Below are 27,279 nucleotides of genomic sequence, written 5' to 3' on the forward strand. Positions count from 1 at the left end.
AGTGGTGAATGTAAAGTCCTTAACCACAAATCAAATTAGAAGCTTGTTTCTTAAAGCAAGAGTTTTTTTTGTGGTCAGTGTTGCTTTCTGAAATTTCTTTTTTTTTTGTGCCCTCTAAAATTCTAACTTATTAGCCCATTCAAGAGATATATTCAAATGGAAATGCATATCTGATATTGGCAGTGTTTATGACGACGTTGGTTCGTTGGATGTTAGAAAGACAAGTCGCCAACATTAAGTTTTTTATTTTATCTTTAAAATTATGTATTTCTGCAAATGCAAATGGACAATTAAATATTATATAACAACATGGCAACCCGATGCCTGTTATCAGGTGCTGCAATTTTTGCTGCATATATAATGAAACATATAAGTGATAGCCAATAAACAGAAGTACAAATCTGCAACCAGACATGTGCAACACAAATATCGAGCAACTGACTCAAAATAGAGAATGCACAGAAAGTGGTAGTGAAGAGAGTACGTCTCTCTCTTTTTTTCCCATGCATCCATGTAGAGCTAAAATATAATAATAGACAAAAAGCCAAGCATTTGTATTCAGATGTGCAAGTCCCTTGGGTTGATCTGTTGCAGATAACCGTGTTGTAATTGTCCGATATTGTCAAATTTTCAACACAGTGGGGCAGCAAAGGGATGAGAAATGTAAGTATCACACCCCTCCCCACACATACTCCCAGTAACACACATTTACAAACAAACTGATCAATTAAAAAATACAGAATGAAAACATACCACACAAATAAAAATTCTCACAGCCTCCTTCACTCAATTACTTTTCATAATTCCCATACAACCATTCTTTCATCTTTCTCATATCACTGCTCATGTCCTTATCTGAACTCATCTGAGCTTCTGTTAGAATGTCTGACGCCAAAAGCACAATTGCCTCATTCCAAACGCCTGAGTGGTGCTGCATTGCCCAGAATGCAAAGAAGCACCAAAACCACTCACAGAAGGAAAAAAAGAGGAAGGAAATGTTACGAAATATAACATACATCATATGAAACGAAATATAACATACATCATATGAAGAGTAAAGTTTTCCAAACCATTAAATGTAATTGGACTGTCATCTGAATGAGATCACAATCTTTGTTGAACATTTTAGTAAAAATCATAATAATTGGAGGTTTTTACCCATTGTATTTTTATTTTCCTGCTTAGCCTCCATTGGACCTTATTTCATTTTCATTGTATTTCCCCAACCACATAGTAAAGGCAGGACAAAATTAAACGATGATCAGAACAGAATGTGTATTTAAATATTTTCACCTCAGGTACAGTTTATGGAACAGACAGATACAATATTTCATCACAAAAAAATCACTGTACGACAGTGGACCACAAGAAATACGAACAGAGGGATGAAAGAAAAAGAGGAGGCGAATATGCATTGTCCACACCCAGAGTTCCGGGCCATCAAATCCAGGGTGGAAAGTGCCATGGCCTCTAAACATGTTGACAAGGACAGCATCGTTTGGGGCAGTGCATGGGTGTCTGTCCTCCTGTGGTGATAAAAACACACAGATGAGAGTTGGATGTTGGGCACAAAGTGACCATGCTGTAGATCCAGAGCAACGGTTGAAGGGATCAAATTTAGACACATTCCTGTTGGCCCAGACCAGGCCAATGATAAAAAAAGATTACTTAAACTGTACTTGCACAAACTCAAGCTGAACAATTTGAAGCCACATAAAACTGGTATTTCCCTCATGTATCCTTACAGCAGTTCCAAAACACTGTCATGACATTGCTGCTTTAACATATGTCTCTTTCAGCAGGACTCTGAGATTCGTTATCTTTCTAAGCAGTGAGCTACTCAAGTGATGTAACCATTTGAGTAGCTTATGTACAAATGCTGTTTTTTATTTTTTATGCTGAACTTAAGTGAGAAGAGAGCAAAGTTTGTGCAGTCACCATTTATGGATGCTGAAGGAGTGGACCGACCTTTAGGATTAAGTAATCTCCCCATTGACAAAAGCAGAGGAGGCTTTGAGACTAAAACACACAGAGAAAGAAGGAGCAAGATCAGGATGTAGACAAAAACCTTTTGTGTGTTCTTTCACATTGGTTTAGTTTTTGGGCATCACTGAAATGTGGGTATGCGTGTATCACATTTGCACTCTAAAAGAAAGGGACATGGTTGTTCCCTGCATTCCATCAAATTGGTTTCTTTGTGATACTTACAGAGTCCATCATTTGTTTAGTAAGTCCCTAGCCCAAGCTATATAGCAATATTAGTTTGCAATACTGTATTTTTGTGCGTGCATTTGCAGTTGCAAGTCAGCGTATGAAAGGTATATGCAAAGATGTCAATGTTTTGTGATCACATAGTTTGTGTTCGTGCATGTGTTTCTGTGTGTGTCCATATGTATGGATTTGTATCTTGATTGTCACTGCTGGAGAAGTCTTTATTTAGTTCATAGCTCTGAAACTCTTCAGTCTAACTCAGTAAGTGTCTTCCAAAGTTTTTCCTTTAAAAAAGATTAAAAATATGAAAAGTACTGTCCATTTCATCTGTTGAGAAAAGAAAAGAGAAAAAAAATAGTTAAATGAGGATTAGGATTAGTCTCAATACACAATGACAAAAACTTAAGTCACAATATAGTTTGTGGCAGCATTCAAGTATCTACTTGAACAATTTCATACAGAAACTATCTGAACTTTATCCCAAAATTAATATCTTACCTCTTCAAGGATGCCAAGATAATTTCAACTACAGGCTGGTGACGGTAAAGCCTTCTTCACTGGGCTGGTCAAGAAGCTGGCAGAGTACCCCTCCCCGGGCTGTTTGGGGTGCATAACGGTGTCCAATGGGTGCATAGCTGTCCAAGTTACCATGGTAACCCATCTCTTCATGCTGAGGGGAAGAGTCCAGAGTCCCACTCACACAAGAAGTTGACATGGACGGACCTCTTTGTAAAGGGGAAGAGTAGGATGAATGGGATGGAACTCTCATCCCAGAGACCATCAATGACATGTCTCGTTTGTGGGAGGGCAAAGAGACTGCTGGTGGTCGCTGTTCCTCATAGTTTTGGGGGCTGTTAGCAACACTTCCTCCTTGCCCATACCAGCAGGGAGAGCCACTGTAACTGGGGGAATCATACTGGGAGAACTGGTCTTTTGGGATACGATGTGGACTCATGGCAGAACCACACTGTGGCAAGATGCGAGGGGTTGGTGAGAGGGTTGGGCTAAAAGTCCTGGCAACATGCCCATAAGTCTGTGAGGGAGGACCAGGTTTAGGGTACTGCTTTAAGGCATCTGCCTGATTTGATAAACTGGGGGATATAGAGGCAGAGTCTGGAGGGTAGACATTAGCAAATCTCTCATCTGAGGAGGGAGTAGAAGTATGGGCAGAATATGGAGAGGGGTATTCACAGGACTCTGGGGCATGGCTGAGAGGTGACAGGCTACTACTATCTCCACTGTAGTAGTCCAATGCTTCCTGGTATACACCCCCTGAACCCATCTGCCCTGACCCTGATGGGGCTGAAGGCTTTTGAGATTTGTTTTTTGGTGGTGGAGGACGATCTCTTTGGCAAGGAGAGAAACCTCCCCTGCTTCTGGCTCCTCTTGGCTGTCTACCACCTGTAGCACTACGTTTTGGCCCTCCCACTTGCATAGGAGGGCTGGCAGGTGATCCTGGGGGAACAGAGCATGCTTCCTTCTCATTGTGTGTCTCAGACTTTTTTCTTCGCCCACGACCTGGTTTCGTCCCTCCTTGGAATAGTACATTCTGACTCCAGTTGTAAGAAGGGCCTGCTGAATTCTCATTCCAGTCAAGCATTAGCTTCTCCAGGCTTGAAAGGCTAGACTGACCCTCAGGCATAGGAACATCCCTTGGGCGAAATGCTCCCCCCACAACACCTATCCCTCCTCCACCAGTGTGAGAAGAATCTGACGAGGATTCAGAGAGTGTGTCAGGGCAAGGACGGTGTTTGGCTTTTTGGGGTGTGTAGTTTGAGATGTCAAGAATGTCTTTGGATTCTGATCCACTTCCAGCTACCACATAGTCAGAGAAACCATGAAACTGATGAGAACCATATGCATCACCACCCCAGTTATTTCCCCCTTGTCTGTATCCCCACTGAGCTGTAGAGGTGTATTGTCGGCAACCCTCAGGCGGAGAAGAGGATAAGGAATATGGGCTAGACTTTGACATTGACATATAACTTCCACCTGGTGAGGTTGCACCAGGGTCCCCTCGCTGTATGGCTGAATGGGGTGGGCCTGGATATCCACTATAATTGCGCTTAGCAGAACCCTGGTAGTTTGAATAACTCATCTGACACTGTGCAGAGGGAACAGAGGGAGTTTTTGTGCCATATGTAAAGCTGCAGTCACTTGGCCTTTGCTGTTGTTGCTGCTGTTGAGGGAGGGGGTAAATGCTTCCTCCTTGAGGAACCCCAGCACTATAACTAGGTGGGTATTGAGGATAACCACCAGATGGATGTGGGGAGCTGGGTGAACGGGAAAGCAAGAGTGCAGGGGATTTAGGGAAGGATGGGGTGGGAGAAGTCTGTGAGACACTGTATGAATATGAGGGTTTAGTTGTCGAGCTGCCTTGTGTTTGGGGTAAGGGTAATGGCCCCCCTTCCCCAAGACAGGCTGCTCCTTTAGGACTTCTTTTAGGAAAGGCAGGAGACCAACGGTGGGCTGCACCAGGGCTGCCACCCTCATATCCTGGGGTGAGCTTACGGCTTTCCTGGCGTCCAGCAGGGCTGGACATAGAGATGTCAAGTAGATCAGACGAGTCATCTGAATCCAGAAGAGAGCGAAAATATCCTGCAAACATTCCCTGAGACTCTTCTCCGCTACCTACCCCTCTCATACCGGGGCTGTGGTACATCCCCCCCTTACAAGCCTCACTGCTTTGAAAACTTCCACGAGGAGAACAAGGGCTCTGATAACTGCCTGCTTTCTCAGAAATATCTCTGTCACCTTTCCTTATCCAGCTACTATTTTCATTTTGCCAGTCATGGTCTTGTGCACCTGGGCCATTTTTTAAAGCCCCATTCTTCCTTGATCTGCGTTTTCTAACCTTCTCACCTTGTGCAGAGTCACATAAAGCTGCCCTACTTATTCCCCCAGCAACACCCTTGCCTCTTTTTCGAGGAGTTCCTGGTTCAGATGCAGGTACCTTCCGCTTCTTGCCAATTGTTTCAAAGAAGTCACTGAATGACCTCTTAAAGGAGTCAGAGGATCCAGCTGCTCCCCCGCCTCTACTCCCCATACAGCCTGCACGACCACCTCTCCTGCGGAATCCTGTGAGGCGGTGCAAAAGAGTGGAAAGGGATGGATTTTCTGGTGGTATGTGAAAAGTTTCAGGCTCAGTTGGGGTCCAGCAGCGTGGAGGAGAGCAGCGGCCTGTGCTGGGAGGTTGTCTGTTCAAGAAGGCCAATTTGGAGAGGACATCTGCATATTCTACTTTAACATCATTGGTATCATTAACATATGAGGGCTGCGGAGATGGTAGCTTTACTGTTCGCCGCCTCCGGATTTTTTTGGGCTCTGCAGCACTGGCTGCTCCGACTCTGGTCTCATGCATGTCAGGTTGGCCTGGTAATGCCTGTTTAGGGGGTCGTCCCCTGCGTCGCTTCAGGATTACAGGAAGCTCTCCAGGTGGAAACATCACCATCACACTCTTTCCATTGTTCTTCATGCGAAGTAGTGCAGTGGGCTCTCTTGAAACATTAGGTCCTGGCTCACCTCCTAAACCAGCATCAGGCCCCTCTCCTGTTGTGACCCCTTCACCACAGGGTCCAGCACACACTGGCTCCAGGGATGAGATTTTGTAGCTTTTCTGTCGTCGGCTCATGTGAACAGGTATTCTGGCTACTTTTACCACAATCTTCCTCACACCTAAATAACGTCCTTGTCGCCTCCCTCTAACTGAGTGGTGAGTAACAATGCTCTCTCCTTCTGATGTTCTCATGCTAAGATTTGGTGTTATACCTGCTGACATGGCTGGCAATGGTAAAACCTCAAATGAAGAGGCAGGATCACAGACATCTGGGGCAAGCTCCTCCATTGGCCTTATGTCCTCGGTTCTCCAGACTCTATTCTCCTCTTCTTCTTCATCTTTTTGGTCCACTTCCCTTTTGAACATGTTTTCCTCAGCAGCTCTACGTAAGCGAGATGATTTACGAAGATGGCAGGGGAAACGTGGCCGGCCAGAGCTCCGCAGGGTATACTTCCTTTCAGCCTCCACAGAGGTCATGACACTAGCTTGGCCTGTTATATGAATGTGGTCTAGGTCACTGGTGTGATCCATTTCTGGCTTACATGTTGAATTATGTTCAGTCTCCTCCTTGGGTAAAGTGGAAGGGTTGTATTGGGGAGGTGTCAAATTGTTTGGGGAAAGGGTGGTGGGTAACAAAGGGGCTGACTGAACATGTACATTATGTGTGTCAGTCTTGGAAGGTAAAGACAAGTCCTCTGGAATCAGGGAAGGGTCCTGCTCCATAAGTGTGGAGCATGTGTCTGTAGGTGTGCACATGCCTTTCTGTGTGCGCTTGTGTGTTAACGTGTTTGTGTCCATCCACATATGTGTATCCATTGGAATGTGGGTATGAGGCTGCAGGAGTGTGCTTGACTGTGTGAGTGAGTGTGAGTGTTGTGTTGTGTGCATCTGTGGTTGTGTGTTTTGCTGGATGAGCAATTGTTCTTCTGTGTGTAATTGCTCCACATAATCTGTCTGCCTACGTCTCCTCGCTCTGCATCGAAGTTGCTCTTCATGGTTCCGCAGACCATTAGCTAAAGAGGGAGGTGAATAAAAGCTGTGATGTAGTGAGCTGGCTGGGTTAGAGTCAGTGGGTCGTACAGATGTGCTCCCAGGCTCTTCATCCCCCTCCCACAAAGAGGGGCCCTCATCATCATTGCAGTCCTTGTCAGCCAGTGCCTCACAAGTCAAACGAACACCTCCAGAGCGCAGGCGACCTGACAGATGGCTCATTACCCTCAAAATTGCAGATCAGAAGTTTCGTATTTATATATATATATATATATATGTGTGTGTCAGTGATGGTTCCGTGTTAAGTTTAATTGTGAGCTGGGTCCAGTTTAGCTGGTAGGTTGTTTCATCTCTTTCCTCTCAATGTAATTCTTAGCCAGAATGAATTGGACCATCAGGCTTCACATAGTCTTGGGATCCCCAGTTTTCATAAGTGCAGACAACAGGTTATTTCCCAAGATAAAGGGGACAAAACACACAAAAAGTGATGTTCATATTTACTTACTGTTGAGGAATGCAAACAATTAAGGTACAACATAATTGAAAATGCTATTGAAATAACTGCAGTTGTTCTTACCATGTCTGCTGCTGTGGCCATGCTTTGTGTTATCCCTGTGGGCGAAAGGACACTTGTCACTATGGCGATACAGTTAGAGAACATTTGTAACCATGGCAATAGAATATGAGTGGAACGGTAACCATGGTTACATAGTTTTCCTTTCCAATGCAATAGATTGCAGGCCTCACTATGGCAATACGACATATGTCTCACTGGATAGACAACTGTTCTATATACTTTACATTTGGAAATTTAAAGCATTTTAGGTCAACTTTTAGTGCAGAAAAATAACTAAAATAACAGGCAGGCAAAGTCTTGAACACAGTTTAACATCTGTGATCTCTTGCAATAATCCAGAAACAATTGTCTCTTAAAAATCCTTTGGGCAAAGTCTGAATTTTCAAATGAACAGAAAAAAGAGAATTACTGACATCTTCTAAAAACTGCTGAAAAATGTCCAAAGTGAAATGTGTTTAAATCTACAATTAAAAAAAGTATTTGTTGAATAAATGTTTGCCTTCTGCAATTTATTATTTATTTATTTAATTTTTTTTTTTTTTTTTTTTTTTTTTTTATGTATTTTGTATTGCCTGTGTAAGTTATATGTGTTCCTATTCTACCCTGTCATTCTCAAGAGGAGTAAAAAAAAAGTAAAAATTTAATTGTACTCTAGTACATATGACAATAAAGTTCTTGAATCTTGAATTTTGGATTACCCATTACTAGTTACTCCTTTCAAAATTAATATTGTTACTTTACTTATTACTTTCTGACAACGGTAACTAGTTACATTACTTTTTCTTTACGCAACACAGAAGTTGTAACTGTGTATCTTCCACATAAAATTTCTGCCTCACCATTTAACCAAAATCCACATTGGATCGCAGTCAGAAGTTATTACAAACACTCAATAGTAACAATCAAGTAGAAGTTTTGTATTAATCTCATTAAAGCTGCGGTAGGGAACTTTTGAGGCTCTAGTGGTTAATAAACAGAACTGTTTGCGTCTTGCGGAAGAACATTGTAGCCGGAACTACTTCTCTCTGTTTATGTCTATGAAGAATCACAAAGGTACTGGGTCCGCCGCGGTATCCCCGAAGCAATCTAAAATAGTCTGAATATATAGATGTACCCTATTTAGATGTACTATTATAGATGTACCCTAGTGATTCAGGACAAGCTAAAAACACGGTTTGGAAAATGGATTCATGGTGTACTCGCTTATTATATACATTTTTCTACATTTTGAACACAAACAAAGTTACGGACCGCAGCTCTGATTGGTTGTTTCTTACCGGGAGCAGATGGTTTTCTGCAAATGGCAATAGGACCACTGGGAGGAGCCAGAGGAGCTTGATTTTTTCACAGATTATCTGTCTCATATTCTACTGTCAGGACATAATGACAGGTTTAACAAATATGTAAAAAATATATTTTTACAAAAGTTACCTACTGCAGCTTTAATTGTCGTGTAGCTTGAGGCTAATTGTAATTTATCTGTTATACATATACAATTATATTTCCTTATGTATTTTATCAAATCAGATATGAAGTAACTGTTTAATTTTCCAAAAATATTTGTAATTATAATAATATAATGTACCACATCCTGATCAGAGGGATGTGGTTGGGATATAATGCCAGAGTAAAGTAAAGCCACAACACAACAGTGTTCAGATCCTCTATTTTCCTGACAAAATTAATATATTGCAATATTTCTATATGCTCAATGTAAGCTTTTCCATATTCCAAGCTTGCTTGTTATGTTGGAGACATCACATGCATGTGTGAGTTGTGAAAATTATGAAAATAAATCAAATTATTTGATTGTTGGATTTTAACACTGGTCATGAGGCCTTGCTAACACTGTTTTTATTAGACATTGTGATATATTTTCACATAATTTGATGTAAAGTATTATTAAATGTATTATTAAATTATTTTAAAATGTCTACATTGTCGCTGATTGAAAATTTGGGCCAGTAAACCATTATTAAATAGAGAATATAATTTAAAATGCAAAATCTTAATAAAAAGTTTCAACAAGTTTATTATTCAGCTCTCACTAACAAGAATCTACATAAAAACACCACACACGTTAGTGAGTTACACAAAAAATACAACCTGCAGATAAAAGGCAAAAATTCAGAGAAGTTGGGACATGGCAGCAGGGGGCAGCAAAGAGACGAGAGGAAGGGGATGCAGAGGGATATAGAATTCCTGAAGAAAGAGATGGAAGGATGAGAGAATATGTGAATGAAGAAAAAGTAAAATAGGGGAATTTAGAGTGAAAAACACATTTTTCAAATGGATATCTGAAAAATGAAGGAAAGAAGTGCTTACAAAAAAAGTTTTCATTTGAACTTCCATGTCATTCCAACCGTCTATTTTCTTTTTTTTTTTTTTTTTTTTTATGAAACAGAAAATTATATCCTAGGCAGAATTAAAATGGATACTGCATGACCGGCATAAATAAATAAATAAATAAATAAATCCTATACAGATTACACTTGTGATATATACCAAGTCTATTCTAAAGCAATATAATGTTTTTGTGTGTGCATAAAACCTTTCATATAGAAAACAGCAGCCTTGACATTCAGACTAACTTCTCATATTGCTTTTAGAACAACAGGATCGAAATGAGACTGGGGTGAATAAATGATGGCAAAACTTTCATTTTTGGCGAACTATTCCTACAAGAATTGCATTTAATTTGTGATAAACATTGTAGTGATGTAAGTAAGTCCAGGGGATGGACACACACACACACACACACACACATACACACACACAATACTGTTCTATCCATCTCTCAGTCTGCTCCACATGGTTTTTATTACTAACTGGCAACGATAAGGAAAGTGCAGAAAGAGAGAGTGAGCGAGCGAACCAGAAACATGTGCTACAGTACATGGTGCCGAACAAGCTGCCACACTTGCATTCTTGAAGACACTGAAACTGAGACAAATATACATAAAACATGCACCCTTGCACATAATAACTCACAGTATTTAGTAAATACTAAAAGTATTTAGTCTCCATAATCCTTTATTTCAATACAAGAGCTGCTAAAACTTAACATTTGATGCACATAATTATTTATTCCACCTAGAAAACAAAACAGCATTTTTCCTGTATACTTAATATTCTGTGGCACAAACAGAATTGCTGCAATCAAGTGTTTGGAGCCATGGATAAGCTTCCCACACTACTGTATTGCCAGTTTGGCCTGATCTTCTTGTGCTTTAATTCTCCCAGATTTCAGCACTGCCTGCTCACAGGTTTTCAGGGAGATTTAGATCTGAACACATTGCTAGTTGCTTCAGAACAATTATTTTTTGTATTTGCTGGAAGGCCCATGACCTTCACTCAATACCAAGTTTCTGACACTTCTTTCAAAAGTGCTTTCCAACATTTTTCAGTCTTCGTCTGACATCTTGAAAGCATGCACATGTTCACAGTGCCAAGGGCAACAAAACAATCCAAAACATCAATGAAACTCTCTTGTGTTTGACTCTCCTCCTCTGTGAAAGCTTCATTTTGTTGTCAGTAAACATAGCAATGATGTACTGTACCAAAATGGTCTGATTTGGTCATCAGAAGGATTGCTGTTAAGGCATGTTCAGGCATGTTTCGGCTACTATCCTGCACTTATGTCTCTCTCAGCAGTGGTGTCTACTTGGGTCTTCAAACATATTACCCTTTCATTGGGTGGGCAATAAACGGTGAAAGCTTGTTTGAAGGTCAAGTCGAATCTGTGTGCCAGCTGAAGAAGTTTTTCTACTATTTGAAGTATTCTGTTGTGAAATCTTCCTCTAATGGCCATACCCTGTGATGTTGACTACTTCTCTGTAGGCCTTAATCTACTTGACACCATTTCGAACAATGAAAACAAGAGAATCAAGGTCTTTGAAGATCAACTTGCCGATTATCATACATGGCATCTATTGGCTTGGTATCTAATCCATTTTGCATACTCATTGTACACCAAACAAGAACTCAAGGCAGGAATTATGGACAAATCATTTACAAGGTGTCATTTAATGACATAACTGGAAACACTGTCATCATTTATTCTTTTTTATCCATATAATTTATTAACTCAAACCTGCATGTCTTTCATTCATTGACTTTCATGTACAGACTAAATATTGTTTTTCAAATCAAACAGAAAATATCTTCTTGTGTTTTGAAAAAGAGTGAAAGTCTTGCAGATCTATAAAATGACATGAAGGTGAATATATGATGATGTAATATTTATTTTGGGGTGAACTATCCCTTGTTCATGCTTTAACGCCAACTACAATGGTCAAGTCCAGTCCAAATAGCGAAGAAACAGAAAGGAGAATCAGACAATCACATTAACAAGCATGTGTGTTCTTGTCTTAAATCTTAGCCCTGTATAATATATCTGCATCTTGAATCAAATGCAGAGGATGTTGTCCGAGGGTCAACAGGTAGGTGCATACAAACCAATAGCTTTTAGATCACCCTTAAATGTCATCTCTCTAATTTGCTCACACTTTAAATTTGCTTTCCGACTCCTTCTCTCTCTCTCCTTCTCTTTCTCTAATTAATACCACTCATTAATTAAGCATCAGTCTCACAGAAGACAGGAACAAGCACAACTGCAGAACAGCACTTTAATTACAGTCACGCACACACCGAATCGCTCACACAGAGTCTCTCAGATATTCACACACATTCCTCCTCCTAAGCGTTTGAGAGAGAGAGAGAGATTGAATGTCTGGAGCTTCTCCTACTCTTCTCTCACAGTTCTGGCACCATCACATCTTTGCCTGCCAGGACGGACTAGTGAGCTGGATTAAGTCAGTGATGAGTGTGTGTGAAGAGAGAGAGTAGACGTGAGTGAGGCTAGCAGTGGTCTGCTTTGTGTACTAATTAAATGTGGCTTTCACTCTTTCCAAACTAGTGGTGTGTGGTATGTTACTGAAAAGAGGAAGCAAGGACCCTACATGGGTTTGAAAAATAGTGCTGTTTAAACAGTTTACAGATTAAAGGTAAATCAAACACTGACCATTTACTATTTTACTTGTAATTTTATTTTTAATATACACATTTTATTACTTAAATTAAATTAAAAGTTTCAAGTTCACACATCTATGTACCATATTGTTTATTGGCAGATATTATAGATTTAGTTTTTACAATTAAACAATATTGAATATTTAATTGCACATGCTAATTTCCTCTATTTTTAGATTGCCTTTTTCTTCCACTCACTGAAAATATATATTGAACACTTAAAATTTAATAACACTGAAACATCACAAAATGAATATCGATTTTACATACTGTTTCATACATGTTGGGATGCCTAAATTCATTTTTAAAATTGAAATTTTGATTGTAATAAAAAAATTTTTTGGGGGGGTGGGGGTGTTTCTACTGTCTAACTATTATTTTATGTAACATTTTAGAATAATACCAATCCTTACACCCTAATAATCAACAAATCCTCTGTTAACAATGAGCTTAAAGGGAAACAAAAGAGACCATGCTTTACTGTGAAACATTATCCGCTGATGTCGCTTTTTGACAGAGTAACTTCAAAATGATGAGTGGTTTACTCACAATTTGATCTCAGATTTGTTTTTGCGTTTTATTAGTCATATTTTCTTCATTTTCCAATGTTGTGTGCCTCCCTTGCCTCCTCTGAGAAAATCCATCCCTTAACCCCTTTGTGTGATTTTAAGCTCTTTTGTATTTGAATTAGAATGTATTTGACTTCTCTTACTGCAGCTCCCTCTCTTTGCCTTCCTCCACTTTTATGCTTTTTCGATTCTCCACACACGTTTTGTCTCTTTCTCCACTGCTCCAATCCTTTTAACTGCTGGAATCCTCCCCAGGGGATCCAAACAGCTGGTAACATTTAGCCAATCACACAGATGCCTCAGATTCACTGTCCAATGACAGACATGAAAGTCTACATTGATGCCCACCTGTCCATTGGCAAAATCAGCCATGCTGTAAACAAATACCACAGCACAAAACAAGATTATCCGTTGACTCATACTGCAACATAACTAAATGATCAGAATGGTATTTATTTTGGATCTCATGAAATTTCAACCAATCATAGCCTAAATGACGAGCAGAAAGCCAATTACATCAAACACACAGGGGAAATAACTCATAAGCAACATATAAACAATAGAACATTATATAAATAAATAAATATATATCCAACACATAGTGCAAGTGATCTTGTTCTCCTCTGAACTATATGAAATTGATTATAGCATATAGGTACAACAAAACCTGAATGATGCAGTGATTGGAAGTACTCCAAAAACTCTTTGAAACATGGACACAAACACACCCATGCATTGTCTGGTCTGTATCTCACAATCAACTTTTTTTTTTTTTCTTGAGTGTGAAGTGCAAGTATGTTTGCACATGTGTTTGCGCTGGGATGTGTGTCATGTGTCTGGGTACAAAAGTGCAAAAGAGTGCTGGTGCGTGTGTGTGTGTGTGTGTTTACACAAGTGTGTGTCTGTGTGTCAGTGGGTGTGTTAGGGAAAAGCACTCACTCAGTTCAAATGAGAGTGCAGTTGTTGCTAAGATACAGGCAGCAGCCCCGACAGTGTGTGAGGGCGAGTGACAGAGAGAGAGAGAGAGAGAGAGAGAGAAACAGAGAAAGTTAAAGCAAGATAGGGTGAGAGAATGTAGGAGAAAGCTTAGAGTGGGGAGAGAGAGAAGGGGGGGGGGTGGTAAGAAAAGGCAGTGGAGAAGAGGGAAATGAGAGAAAGAGGAGCGAGAGAGAGAGAGAGAGGTAGAGTAAGGGAGAGGTAGAAGTGGGTCATAAGATCCACAGAGACACTCCAGTGACACTCTGCAGAAAGACAGCTGTCATCACACACACACACACACACACACACACACACACACACACACACACACACACACACACACATACACACACACACACACACACACACACACACAATAAGCTCTGTTCCAAAACCTAGTCAGCTGCCTCAGTGCCTACATAGTCAGCATCCTAACTGGAACCTCATAAGTCAGGGATTTACTGACTTTTTAGTGCCACAAACCTCAAAACATGATGTTCGCCATTTCCATGTGTGTAACCCTTTTTGTAGTGTTTGAGCAAAATAATAATAATGATATTAAAAGAGAAAGAAGAAAAAGTATGTATATTTGTGTGAATAACACACATAAAGTGTGTGTAAAATGAATGTGATATTGTCTTAAGTTAATGCAAAGTTTGCCTTTCTTTAATTTTATAATTTAATAACCCATGTCAGAAGTAATTGCTTTGGAAAGCCCAACTAGGCAGGAACTCGATGCTTCATAAATAGTGTTCTGCATGTTAAGTGCATAAAAGCAACTCTCGGTTCAATAAAAGTGAATTTAAAAAAACACAACACTCTACTAACCATAAATATACAATGCCATTCAAAAGTTTGTGGTTGGTAAGATATAATGTTTTTGAAAAAAGTATCTTATGCTAACCAAGGCTGCAATAATTTAAGTAAATAAAAAGTAGAGCAAAAACAGTTATATTGTGAAATATTATTACAAATTAAAATAACTTATTTTTATTTCAATATATTTGAAATGCAATTTATTTCTGTGATGGCATAGCTGAATTTTCAACATCTTTACACCAGTATTCAGTGTCACATGATCATTTAGAAACCATTCTAATATCTAATATGAAACATTTCCTTCTATTATCAATGTTGAAAACAGAAACTGTTTTTGGAAACCATAGCACATTGTTTTCAGGATTTTGATGAATAGAAAGTTTAAACGAACAACATTTATTTGAAACAGAAATCATCTGTAGTATTACAAATGTAATATTAGGGGTTAAAGCAAAAAAACATCCTAAGCCTGAACTATTTTCTGGGGCGGGGCAACATATACAGTACAAAGCATGCTTTGACTGTGGCAACTTTAACATTTGAAAGGATACTATGGCAAAGTTACTGATTTTCTTTTTCATGAATATATGGTTGACTGAAGAATGAAAGCTGTATCATACACTTGGAGCTATATCAATTATGAGCTGTATCACTGCTTATCGACACTAGGGTGTGTGACAATACACTTAGCTCACTAGATGAGACAAAATACAGATACTTGGTTTACTAGAACTTTAGAATATTTTAACACTATTTTTTAAAGACATTTTCAATGACAAAATATTTGTATTTTAATTACAAAAAGTAAAACAACAAAGTTGTATTTAGAAATATTTGAACTAAACTTGGGCTGTAACTAATTATTATTTTGGTAATCAATTAATCTACTGATTATTTTGACAATGGAGTAATCTGATATTTTTTAGTAACACAAATAGACCTAAGTGAAAAGCTTTAGTATGACTAAAGTATTTAGTATTTAGTATGTGAACGAGTCAGTCTATTGTTCGTTATCTGGCTCGGCTCTGTGTTCATCACAGCAGTTCAGTCAATACTGTTTGAGTGCATGAATTACTCCGGGATATTGATTTGTTTTAACTCAGAGGGAGTGTCAGCCACATTAAAAAAAGTTAACAGCTTAAGTCATTTGTGGATTAATGCGTATTAGAGATGCGAACCGTTTAAAACGATTCAGTTCGATTTGGTGAACTGAATGATTCGTTCGCGAACCGGATATCCAGCTGCTTTGTTTTGAACTCTCTCTCACAACAGACACGGAAGAGAAGACAATGCTGAATAAAGTCGTCGTTTTTGCTATTTTTGGACCAAAATGTATTTTTCGATGCTTCAAAAAATTCCAACTGACCCTCTGATGTCACATGGACTACTTTGATTATGTTTTTCTTATCTTTCTGGACATGGACGGTATACCGTACACACAGCTTCAATGGAGGGACTGAGAGCTCTCGGACTAAATCTAAAATATCTTAAACTGTGTTCCAAAGATAAACAGAGGTTTTACGGGTTTGAAACAACATGAGGGTAAGTTATTAATTACATAAATTTGCTATCTTGGTGAACTAACCCTTTAAGTACATTATGTATTTAAAAAACTGCAGAGAGCGCCAACGGCCTGGTGACGCTTCACTTCACAGCGTGATTAAATGATTAAATCCATTCTATTTAAATTTTTGGCCACATGCAGAAACCTTTATTTTGAAATCGATATGTACAAAATATGGCATATTTAGACATAGGTTGATGTATTCTCCTGTGTTGGCAAAGGTTTATGAATGATTTATGTAGCAAATCTAGTGAGATAATGCACACTGTTTTTCCAGATGAATGTTAATTCAAGTTCAGTGCATGTACAGAGGAAGAGTTTAGCCCCTTCCACACATACGGTCTTTACTGGTAAATTGCCAGTTAGTTACCATTAATAGATCATGTGTGTTACAGGACATTTTCAGGTAATTTTTTGTCGCGCTTCTCCATTCATCAGTGCTACGACTCTGCTATTATGCACATCTCGTGTTAAAAAGAGCAAATCATTCTGATTGGCTAGTAATGTTAGTTTGGTTGAGAGTGAAAGATACTCCTCTCATAACATTGGTGGGCACGCCGAAAATCCGGCACGGTGCCGGAGAACTTTAAGTCCTGCTGTCACTTTTAATCAATTTAAAAGATCTATCCTAATTAAATAGTATACATTTCTCTTGAACAATCTTTATTACATATTTATGCATTTAGCAGACACTTTTATCCAAAGTGACTTGCAGTGCATTCAGCCTATACATTATTATTTTCTTTAATTAGTATGTGTGTTCCCTGGGAATTTAACCCACAACCTTCTACACTGCTAATGCAATGCTCTACCACTGAGCCACAGGACCAACTATATTAGTAATAAAATGAAATGATAAAATTAATATCCAATGAATTTTATGTTGATTTTGAACAACATTTCTATGAGTTTTTGACAGTTTTTCACAGAACTCATCACAGTGCATTGTGGGGTTTTCTTCTCAACTGGGGAAACGCGTGATGCTGCCTTAGAATTCGGCCAAACAGAGGTATAACAGGAGGAGCATAATTAAGTCGTGTGCATGCCTTAAAATGGTTCCAACAGGCAGCTCACTGTCTTTCTTCTGGTTTCCCTCATTTGCTTTCAATGCCTCCATCATTCCTCTACTTTCTTCTTCTTCCTTCTCATCTGCATTCTTAATATCTCCCGCATCTCCTCATCTTCCCTCTCTGTAACCCCTCATTCCCTCCTCCCCTCTCTACCTTTCTCACTCGCTCCCTCTTTCTCTTTCACTTTCTTTTATTTGAACACTCTCTCGTCCCGAGCTGCAAGAAATTCCTTATAATCTTCATCACCAGAGACTGCATTCAACACTCAGCCCAACCAAAAACACACGCATGCACTTCTCCTCATTGTATTTCCTTCTTACTTTTTGCTTTCCTTATTTTCTTGTGCTTGTCTACTAGGTTATTTTAAGAGGAGCAGAGACTACACAATCCTGACCTCCCGCCCCTCTGCTTGGTCATATGACCACAGCACCAGCTGGGAACAGCCATCCAACAGCAGCTATAAGTGTGAGGCAGAAGGAATGAGTGAGACAGAGTATTTGGTAGACATACTGGGGACGTGCACTGTGATCATTTAGTCTAGTTGAGTACTAAACAGCTAAATCAGGTACCAGAAATAATACAAGGGCATTCCTGTTCCTTGTACATCATGTGTAGATGAAACTGCACATGGCGTGTCTTAATTTGAGCACTAGTCACTCACACTTCACGTCTGAATGAATAACTAAACAAAACAGGAATGGAAAGCTGTGCAAAGGTAAAGGAATAGAAACAACACTCACTATCCTCCTTATTTTAAGGAAACAGCAGGAATGAGCATTTTAACTTAAATGTGCAAGGCTTTCAGTGTCATCCACATTCAGTTATTTTAGCTATACAAAACCAGTCCATTAAACTGCTGGATATTGCAAATTAGTATTTTTTTTTCATATTATTCTTGTTTTATTATCATGATCATAAGCAGACTGGTTTGTAGCACAAATAGTTATAGTGTTTTCGAAACTTTGTTATTCTAGTTATTTACCAACACCATAAAAAAGGAACGTACTGGTCATTTTTGCCAAGACATTATTCATTCATTTTCCATTTAAATCACAATTATGAAACACAATGCAATGCAATCCAAAATTCACAATACATGTAAAATGTAAAAAATCAAAACACAAAATTTATATTAATACAGTACACTGTGCCCTATTTTTACAGTTTTTGAGTGGAGCGTCTAATGAATTGGAAGTCTTGCACATTCACAGGAAATGGTTTACTTCAGTGTTGAAAATAAGGTGGAGATGAATGAACATTACAATGTGAGTAGAGACAAAGACAAAAAGACGCCCTGTATTTTTTTTTTATTATGATCCAATGACAAAAAAACTCTTTATCATTAGACTATCATGAAAATGATCATAAGAAAATACAATGGATGTCAAATCCATGTCACGTTCAGCAGCGGCAGCTCTTAAATAAATAGCAGCTAAATAACCTAATAACCCTTCTGCTGTGATGTCTGTTAATTAAAGAAAAACTAAAGGAAGAAAAGGAAATAACATTTATACCTTTAAGGATTCATCTATATCATATTTAATTTAGAATTTAGTGTTTGATAACTTTAAACAATTTCTGTATATTTATACACAATAAGCAAAATATGGCATTTATTATAATTGGAACAAGAATAATGTAAAGATTGTTTAAAGTTCACTTAAATTAGAAGTAATTTTTTAAAGTCTATTGCCTTTTTTAATAATAAAATTGACTTTTTAATTTTTTTAGTTTAAAAAAAAAACTTTTTTAATTGATTGCCAGCACACACACACACACACACACACACACACAAACACACACACATGTGTGTATCTTTATATATATTCCTCTTCAAATTTATATTATCATTGTCTTCTGTTTATTTGAATAGTCCATTGTGCCACTGCATTCATGATCAAACACACCTCAGTAACAGTGCCAGTATTATTAATAAATATTTTTAATTTAAAGAAGAAGCAATGGAATATGTGCACTTGAACATTGTATATTTATGTTTGGGGGACACTATGAAGAAACTTGCTCTGATTTTGATATGAACTTGCCTTAGGAGCTATTTAGATTTACCGCAGTGTTTGATGCAGAAACCGCTTTCTCCGTGTAAGTTTGGATTTGCTTCCAATTTTAAAATAATTACCTTTTTAATATATATATATAAAAAATAGAATTTAAACTAATTTTCAAAAACATGTCCTGAGACCAATCTATTTTTTTTTTATGTTTTAAAACCTTTATTTAAATTTAACAAAGCATTTAAAATCTAGTAGGTCCATATTACCCAGAAGAAGCTTTTAGCATCTCATCTTAATGTCAATAGCTCAGCTATTCACAAGCATTCTTAGGCTGTGACATGGAAAATAATATGCTTTTTAGAGCCCAAGAATTGGACACTGGTAAAACACCTAATGTTATCTAATCAAATATTAATGATTTACATGCTGTTTGACAAAATGTATTTTGTCAGAATACATGGCTAATTCTGTATTGCAGCCAGCAGAGAAATATGCCTTTAACATCTACCATCAGTGGCTAAGCAGCAAAACCTTGACCTCTTCTCATCCCAGAGACCTGTGTCTCTGTCCACTCGCTCCATCCACACCTCTCTCTCTCATAATCCAACTCATATTTATCTGCTTCTCACGTTGTGTTTATCCATGCCCTAATCTCCCCTTTACACCTGATATTCAGTAAACAGCTCATCAACCAATCAGCTCGTCATTTCAGCCGGTGTGTGTCTCTTTGCACACAAATCTGGCTGCTTTGGCATACCTCTCTGACCCACCTTCTCCTATCCCTCTCTGGATTGTGTCTAATGCACAGCCGCTCTCTCACCCGCCGGCTCTTACGAACACACACACATACACACCCTACACATACAGACATATGGGCACACGGCGCACACACTCACACATATTGAGTTAGACCTTGAGGCCAGTGTTTTGTAGAGGGGCCTCTCCACTGTGGCCCTGACTTCCTGACTCCCCCCCCCCCAGCACCCCTGTTCCACTGTTGCCGTGGGAGACGCTGCTGCAGAGCCCGTTGCCAAGGAGAAGGGCTGCTGGCTGGCTGTTTAAACAACAATGGCCGCCTTGTGCACATTCCAACTCTAGACACTGACAGCATGTTAAGACCTGCTTCAGAAGCACACAAATGTATTATACGTATGCACATATGCAGATATTCCCTTGACTTTTCCATGTGTTCTCTCACTTACAGTCTCTCTCTCACAGGGGCTTTATTCAAAAGCATCTGTTTCTTTTTAGCCAGCACAGCTCATGCTCTCGCTCGCTCGCTATCCCTGTTTCCATGGTCTAAATCTCCCCTTCTCATTCAGGATGGGAGTGTGTAGTGCACTCATCCATCTTTCTGCTGTACACTCCCTCTATCATCATATCCAGAAAATTCCACTCCCTCCTACTCTCTCTCTCTGTCTCTCTTTCTCTCTCTCCTCCCTTATCGGCCTTCAGTACCTCTGCTCTTCCCCCACTCTCTCACTTTCTTCTGTTTCTTTATCTCTTTCTCCCTCTCTCTTGCTCGCTCTTTCTCCTTCCTCCCTTATCTCCCCCAGTACCCCTCCTCTTCCCCACCATCTCTCACTTTCTGCTATGTCTCTCTCTCACTCACTCTCTCTGCACTGTGTAATCTCACTCGCTCTCTCCTCTGTCTCTAGCAGAGGAAGTGTGTGTTCCCCAGGGGGAGCTGGGCTCATTAACTTCCAGCAGACAGAGAGAGAGAGAGAGAAAGAGAGAGAGAGAGAGAGCAAGAGAGAGATAGAACACGAGAAACGGGGGGAGGGTGAGAGAGTCTGCAACAGTCTAAAGGTGAGGAAAAGACAGGAGATGGAGAGATGGTAAAAAGAAAGAAAGATTTGACAGAAAGAGACAGAATGGATAGAGAGATGGACATCTGCTCAATCAGCCGGGACTGCATTCATATCCTGTTTTAATGATTTTTCAATCACAGTTTCATACATTGTATGAATATTAATACTTCTTTTGTAAATTAGTTTATTTTATTCTCATCTATCTATCTATGTATTATTTATTTTCTGTATGCATAATTCAATAGGGTCAGCAAATTGAGTCTCTAGCGTTACAAGAGTATCCTGGCGGGCAAACAGGTGTTCGAAGCTTGCTGCTTGACACAACAACACCCACAGTCGTTTGTGGGAAAGCTGAGGTCATTGATGTAAATTTAGCACTCCGACCAATTTTAATAATGATTTCATTAAAAGAGCACCATGCCTTAAAATCCCGAGAATGATACAGTGCTGCAGAGTACTGTAAATGTGGAACAGAGTAGATGGGATTGATGATCTGTGGACCCCTGAGCAGGTGGAGGACAGTTTTATCCATGATATTGAAGCCTGAACAGATTAATTTGATCCTCAAGAATATTCTGTCCTCCTCAGGATTTAGCCTACTGCACATTTATAACTTTATGGCTGTTCTTTACCACTGAGGTGAATTTATTATATTTATAATAATTGAATCTATCATAAATTATAATGCATTAATGGTACAAATGTGACACCTGCAACGTTTTATAATTATAAAACAATTACGATACTTTTTGATACCCCATTAGTGACATGGAATTTGTCATAATAAACATGTCTGTTAACAAGTTCTCAACCTGTGGGGTTGGATGAAAGTATGTGATATTTTTGTATGATTATTATTATTATTATTGTTATTTTTTATTTTTCTGATTTTATCTGTTTTTTTTCTTTTGTGTTTTTTTCTTTTTTGAAAAATGTATGAATAAATCATACAAAAACAAAAAACAAGCAAGATTATATCAAACATGATGATATAATGAAATACTTAAAAAAAAATCCAAAAAATTCCAAATTCACTGATATACTTTCACAACCTGCAAATAGCAGTCTATACATTTATATACTGCACTATACTGCAGTCATATTTACAAACAGCCCCCGTTTACATATGCTCATATACAAGTGGGTAATCTTTATGAATAATACGTTTAAATAATTTACATTTAAAAAATATATTTTATATTCCAGCTGGAATATGCTCTGTTCTCCTAAAATCTTAGTTTGAATGACAACTGAAAGATTTTGCTTCTGTGACGCAATACTTATCACCATATTTCGGATAGCACTGAAGTAACTGGTATTGTTGAAAAAGCCTTTTTCTGCCTTCACCATTATTATACTTTTTATGAAATATATACAATTTCAATAAAATGTAGCTGAATAGAGTAAAAATTCACAAACTATTGTAAAAATTGAATGTGATTGGCAAAATTTAAAGTGTGAAGTCTATTTGTATGGTTCAAATGCCAAAAGGAACACAAGGGATAAAAAGACTGAAAGAAAAGAAAAAAAAAACCCTGAAGAAAAAGCATGATTGATTCAGGTCTCAAACATGCCTGGTTCACTTGCACATGAACATATACAAAAAAAACATGTTATATCAGAGCCTTCATTCATGTAGTTATAGAAATGGGAAGTGCTTCAGGTACATAATTGAAAACAATGAGCATATTTGAACAGGCTGTCCTATGTGACCTAAATGATGTATGGAATGAAAACCCACACTTACCTTAGACATTGATTCTCTCAATCATTTCTCATCTCACTCTCAAACTGCATGTTTCCATGGCAATCTTTAGCCAGGCAGTTTGTTACCTGAAAGAGAGAAAGGAAGAGCAAGAGAGTGAGAGAGAGAGAGAGATAAAGGAAGGAATAGAGAAAGCGAGAGAGAGAGAACGACATATGTCAGGAAACAATCATGCATATATGTGCAACATACTGTATCCTACTCTATCAGTAAATGGCAACAATATAATGAATGTAAAAATCCATGGGTTGCTTTATTTTTCTCACAATCACAATTCAGTTAGTGATATACCATTCATTCAAAAGCGTAGGCTTCCATGAAAGCTCTGAAAGGATGAGTTTTAAAACAGGAAAATGTAAAGATGCGGCCGGTATGAGCTTTAGTTGTGTATGCGATGTTCTATCTGTGTATCTCACAGCATGCATAGGCTGCTGTTTATGTGATATATATGTGTTTCTCAGTCTACCGCTGCTTCTCTTCTCTCCCTTGTTTTTTTCTCCCCTCCCTTTCTTTCTCACTCTTTAATAATTGAGCTGGTTCTGTCTCCTGTTAGAGTCGGCTCGTTACTGAGACACAGAAACCAGCCAGGTATACAGAACCCCTAGATACTCACTCTCACCTTGTCTCGCACCGACTCCACCATCAACCTCGCTCACAAGTTCTCCCTGTCTTTTTGTCTTTCTCACACACACACATGATGCGGATAAACTTAGCAGCCTGCAACCGAATGCCTCCCCCTTCCTCCCTAGACTGAGGAACCAAGGTCAGAGGTGAAAATCTCACCAAAAAAAAAACAGCTCCAGCCAGCCAGCAGGGATTGAAAAAGTAGATGGAAGAGAGAAAAGCTGTGTTTTCGTGCTGAGCGTGTGCAGTGTGCGATATACTAGCTGTGGCCAAGGTCAGCTTGAGCCAATGCTGTGTCTCTCTCCTCTGCCAATCAGAGGTTTCCAGCTGTTGTGGGAAACCAAGCTTTCTTTACAGAATAAAGATTGCCATGGAGACCAGAGCTATAAGACTAGCCAGCACTCTCTGACAGGTGGACACAGTAACACATGCACAGACACTCCCCCACTCCCTATTCAACCTAGTGTTTCCCTTTGGACACAATATTAATACATTTCTTAACTAATATAGCCTATGTCACCTATATAAACATCATATAATTTCAATGAGAACTTCGCGTCCTCACGCATGAGTTTACCTCATTACCTGTCAGTCTCCACGATGACGCACTATATAGAAAACTATATGTAGTAATGCATTCCCATGTCTTTGGGAATATCTGCGTTTCCGTAATGTCACACCATGTGCGTATTTGGGACAGAGCAACGCGCGTGTTTTGTTACGTTCCAAGCGTGTGGCGTGAATAATCGCGCCTGTCACAACATAAACATCCTCGTGCCGCCGTCGCGCTCACAGCGAGAGCCGAAAGACTTGCGCCAACGCGCCACTGCATTGCTCATCATTGCCCAATATCAAACAGCAGAGGAGATTAGTTTAAAAACATATTTTATATTACATATTAATTGGAATGTTAATTGAGGCTGCATATTTTTTATATTTTATTTTTTATTTTTAGTTTATACTGTATATTAAAACCATGACTTCATTAACATGACTGGCATTTTATTACATAAATTAATTTATGTATATAAATTGTCATTTTTTTTATTATGTGTATTGATGGTTTGGCATTGTATGCTTAACAACCATGCCAACAAAGTACTTTGAAATTAAAAACAATTGACAGACAGAGACTGAATAATTAGCCAGTCTAATCAGAAGTGCAGTCACTGGCGATCGCGAGGCTGCTGGCGTCTCCCCATAATAATCACCCAGCGCATCAGACGCTCATACATGCCGTCAGTCGACAGCCACTTATGATCACTCATCAGTATTCCGTAGTCAATGGGCACTACATTTATGTTCGTCCTGTGTTACAGCGACACATTCACGTTTCACAGTATATGCATGTCAAACGGGAAATTTTCTTTCATACAGCCTACCTATACGAACGAGTATGCTTGTGTAGCATATATATATATATATATATATATATATATATATATATATATATATATATATATATATATATATTCTTATATTAAAAAGTCTATTTCATTTATTCAACTAAATATAATTTGTCTGTGATATTAAATAATGGCAATCTACAGCTAGTAATATATGTCGAAATATAGATGAGCGTAACCTATGTACCTATGGAGTGCGTGTGCGCGCGCGCTCGTGAGTGAATGCGAGTGACCTATCGCGAGCTCAATGAATGGCAGCGATGAGGTTAATAAAAAATCCTTCAATAGAAAACACAAACCCTCGTGAAATGCGGCGCGGCGCAGGGGAAGACTATGCAAATTTTGGCTGTGAAGCCAGACGCGCGCACTCACCGGGAGGCGCCGAGCTCCGCTGCTGCAGCTGTTGGTGTTGCGCTCCTCACGCGCTCCTCAGGCGTCTCGCGACTAGATCATGGAACGGTTGGTGACATGCAACATCCTAAAAGCAGAGGTGTTTGTGAAAAAAAAAAAAAAAAACACACAACAACTATATATGATTGTCGGAGGTTTTGGTCATCTCAGTCCTCTTCAGTCTTGCGACGCCAAGCAGGCTATTCAGCATCTGTTTTCTTTTCTTTCTTTCTTTAAAAAAAAAAAAAAAGAAAACTGAAAAAACGCACAAAAATATTTGCAGGGGAAGAAGGGGAAACTCGCTGGTTCTTGTCACCACGTCGGATAAGAAAAAAACTGAAATTGTAGTAACAGAGTACCGCAGTTTGTCACAGGAGCGCCCCGGGAGTGCAGCGAGCGCGAGAAATTGGAATGAGCGCCGTTCTGCGCCGTTTCTCGCCCTCTGCAAACCAACTCGGAGGAATCTAGTCAGAGAGGGCTGTAGACGTGCCTTGTCGACAGGGGCATCCGGGCCTCCGTAGATTCTTGTGTCTAGATTTTTTTCCTGCTCTGGAGGACTCTGGGTACTGAAGTTCTGCTCATCGTGACTTCATTCAGTCTCTCTCTCTCTCTCTCTCTCTCTCACGGTGTGCGTATGGGTTGCATCAAATATATAATAACCAGACAGTGCGTCGGGGCTCTGAAGAAATGCAATTAGATCTGCGTGTGTGACACAAAGGGTTTTCATTACATTAAAGGTAAGCTGTACATAAGCAGAACAGATATTTGAAACAGATTTTTTTTGAAGAATGTTGGTAACAATTTTGGAATTGCATTATATTATCAAATGTTCAAAATGAGAAAAACGGTTGAGCAATGATGATAAAAAATGTGTTTTTGTATGAGCTATCCCTTTAAGAAAGTACATACAAACTCATTCACTCAGAAAGCCTAAAACTGCATAGAGGTGCTGTCTCATGACTTTGAACATGTAGTCATGTCTAGTGTATCTCATGGCAAATTAAGCCATAAACTTAAGAGCCTTGAAAACTGAGTAAGTTTTTGAAGCAGTAATGCACCCAACAATGTATCACGTCAGCCTCATGTTGTTTCAAACCTGTATGACTTTCATCCTTCCATCGAACACAAAAGAAAAAGGCAAAATGAAAGACTCTGTCATTCATTCACTTTTATTGTGAAGGTACAATGAAACGGAGCAGTGACTGAGGCTGTCAGTCACTAACATTATGCCCAACATATTGTATTGTGTCCCATGGAATAAAGAAAGTCATACAGGTTTGGAACCACATGAGGTGATACATTTCTGGGTGGACTATCTCTTTAAAAACTGAATGATGTCCTACAATGATGGAACACAGCATATAAAGTCCTTTATAAGAACTGTGATCTGTGAATAATATAATAGCTGAATCTATTAGAGATCTAGACATTGTCAAAGATCACAGTCCAATAGTGTCTCTCCTCTGCACTCCAGTAATACAATTTTCTTTGAATCTTCTTTCATGGTCCAAGCTCTTTCAACATTCTCTTTACCATTTAAAAATTGGACTTGGAGAAATATATATCTATATTCGTTGGCCGTCCTAATAACATTGCACTGTGACTAATTGCAGGTTTATTTGATTGCATTGATGTATTCAGTGCTGCGCCTATAGCACCCGGTGGGCCCTCAGAGAACTCCTTTATCGTTTTGATTATAGTATTATAGGCATATACACAATGCTAGTAGTATTTTCATGTACGGGTAAAGGAACTGAGCTTCATATTATGTTGTAAAAAGAAAAAAAATGTGCACCTCACTTTAAAATGGGTAGATGTTTAAAAAGTGTTTAAATAATAAAATTACATTTTACAAAGAGAGTAAATTAAATCAGTTCGGGAAGAAGGGTTTACTTAATAGATGTGT

General features: G+C 38.9%; 1 protein-coding gene across 3 annotated transcripts; it reads right to left on the reverse strand.

Annotated features, from left to right (window-relative positions):
* Positions 1-260: 260 nt before the first annotated feature.
* On the reverse strand, positions 261-26,061 carry ahdc1 (AT hook, DNA binding motif, containing 1). Of its 3 annotated transcripts, none has more exons than XR_003294439.1 (6): positions 25,356-26,061; positions 22,936-23,021; positions 7,335-7,369; positions 2,710-7,167; positions 1,969-2,538; positions 261-1,526 (listed from the first exon to the last, which is right to left on the reverse strand). XR_003294439.1 is itself a non-coding variant. In XM_026288638.1 (5 exons), the coding sequence occupies exon 4, from the start codon at positions 6,977-6,979 to the stop codon at positions 2,738-2,740; it is 4,242 nt and encodes a 1,413-aa protein (XP_026144423.1). In that variant the 5' UTR covers positions 6,980-7,167; positions 7,335-7,369; positions 22,936-23,021; positions 25,356-26,061; the 3' UTR covers positions 262-2,538; positions 2,710-2,737. The 3 variants fall into 3 exon arrangements, 1 of the variants encoding a protein (XP_026144423.1); XR_003294438.1 differs by having other exon boundaries at positions 1,939-2,538; XM_026288638.1 differs by having other exon boundaries at positions 262-2,538.
* Between the last annotated feature and the right edge of the window lie 1,218 nt (positions 26,062-27,279).

This window comes from Carassius auratus, chromosome 19, assembly GCF_003368295.1.
Source record: "Carassius auratus strain Wakin chromosome 19, ASM336829v1, whole genome shotgun sequence".
NCBI lineage: Eukaryota > Metazoa > Chordata > Actinopteri > Cypriniformes > Cyprinidae > Carassius > Carassius auratus.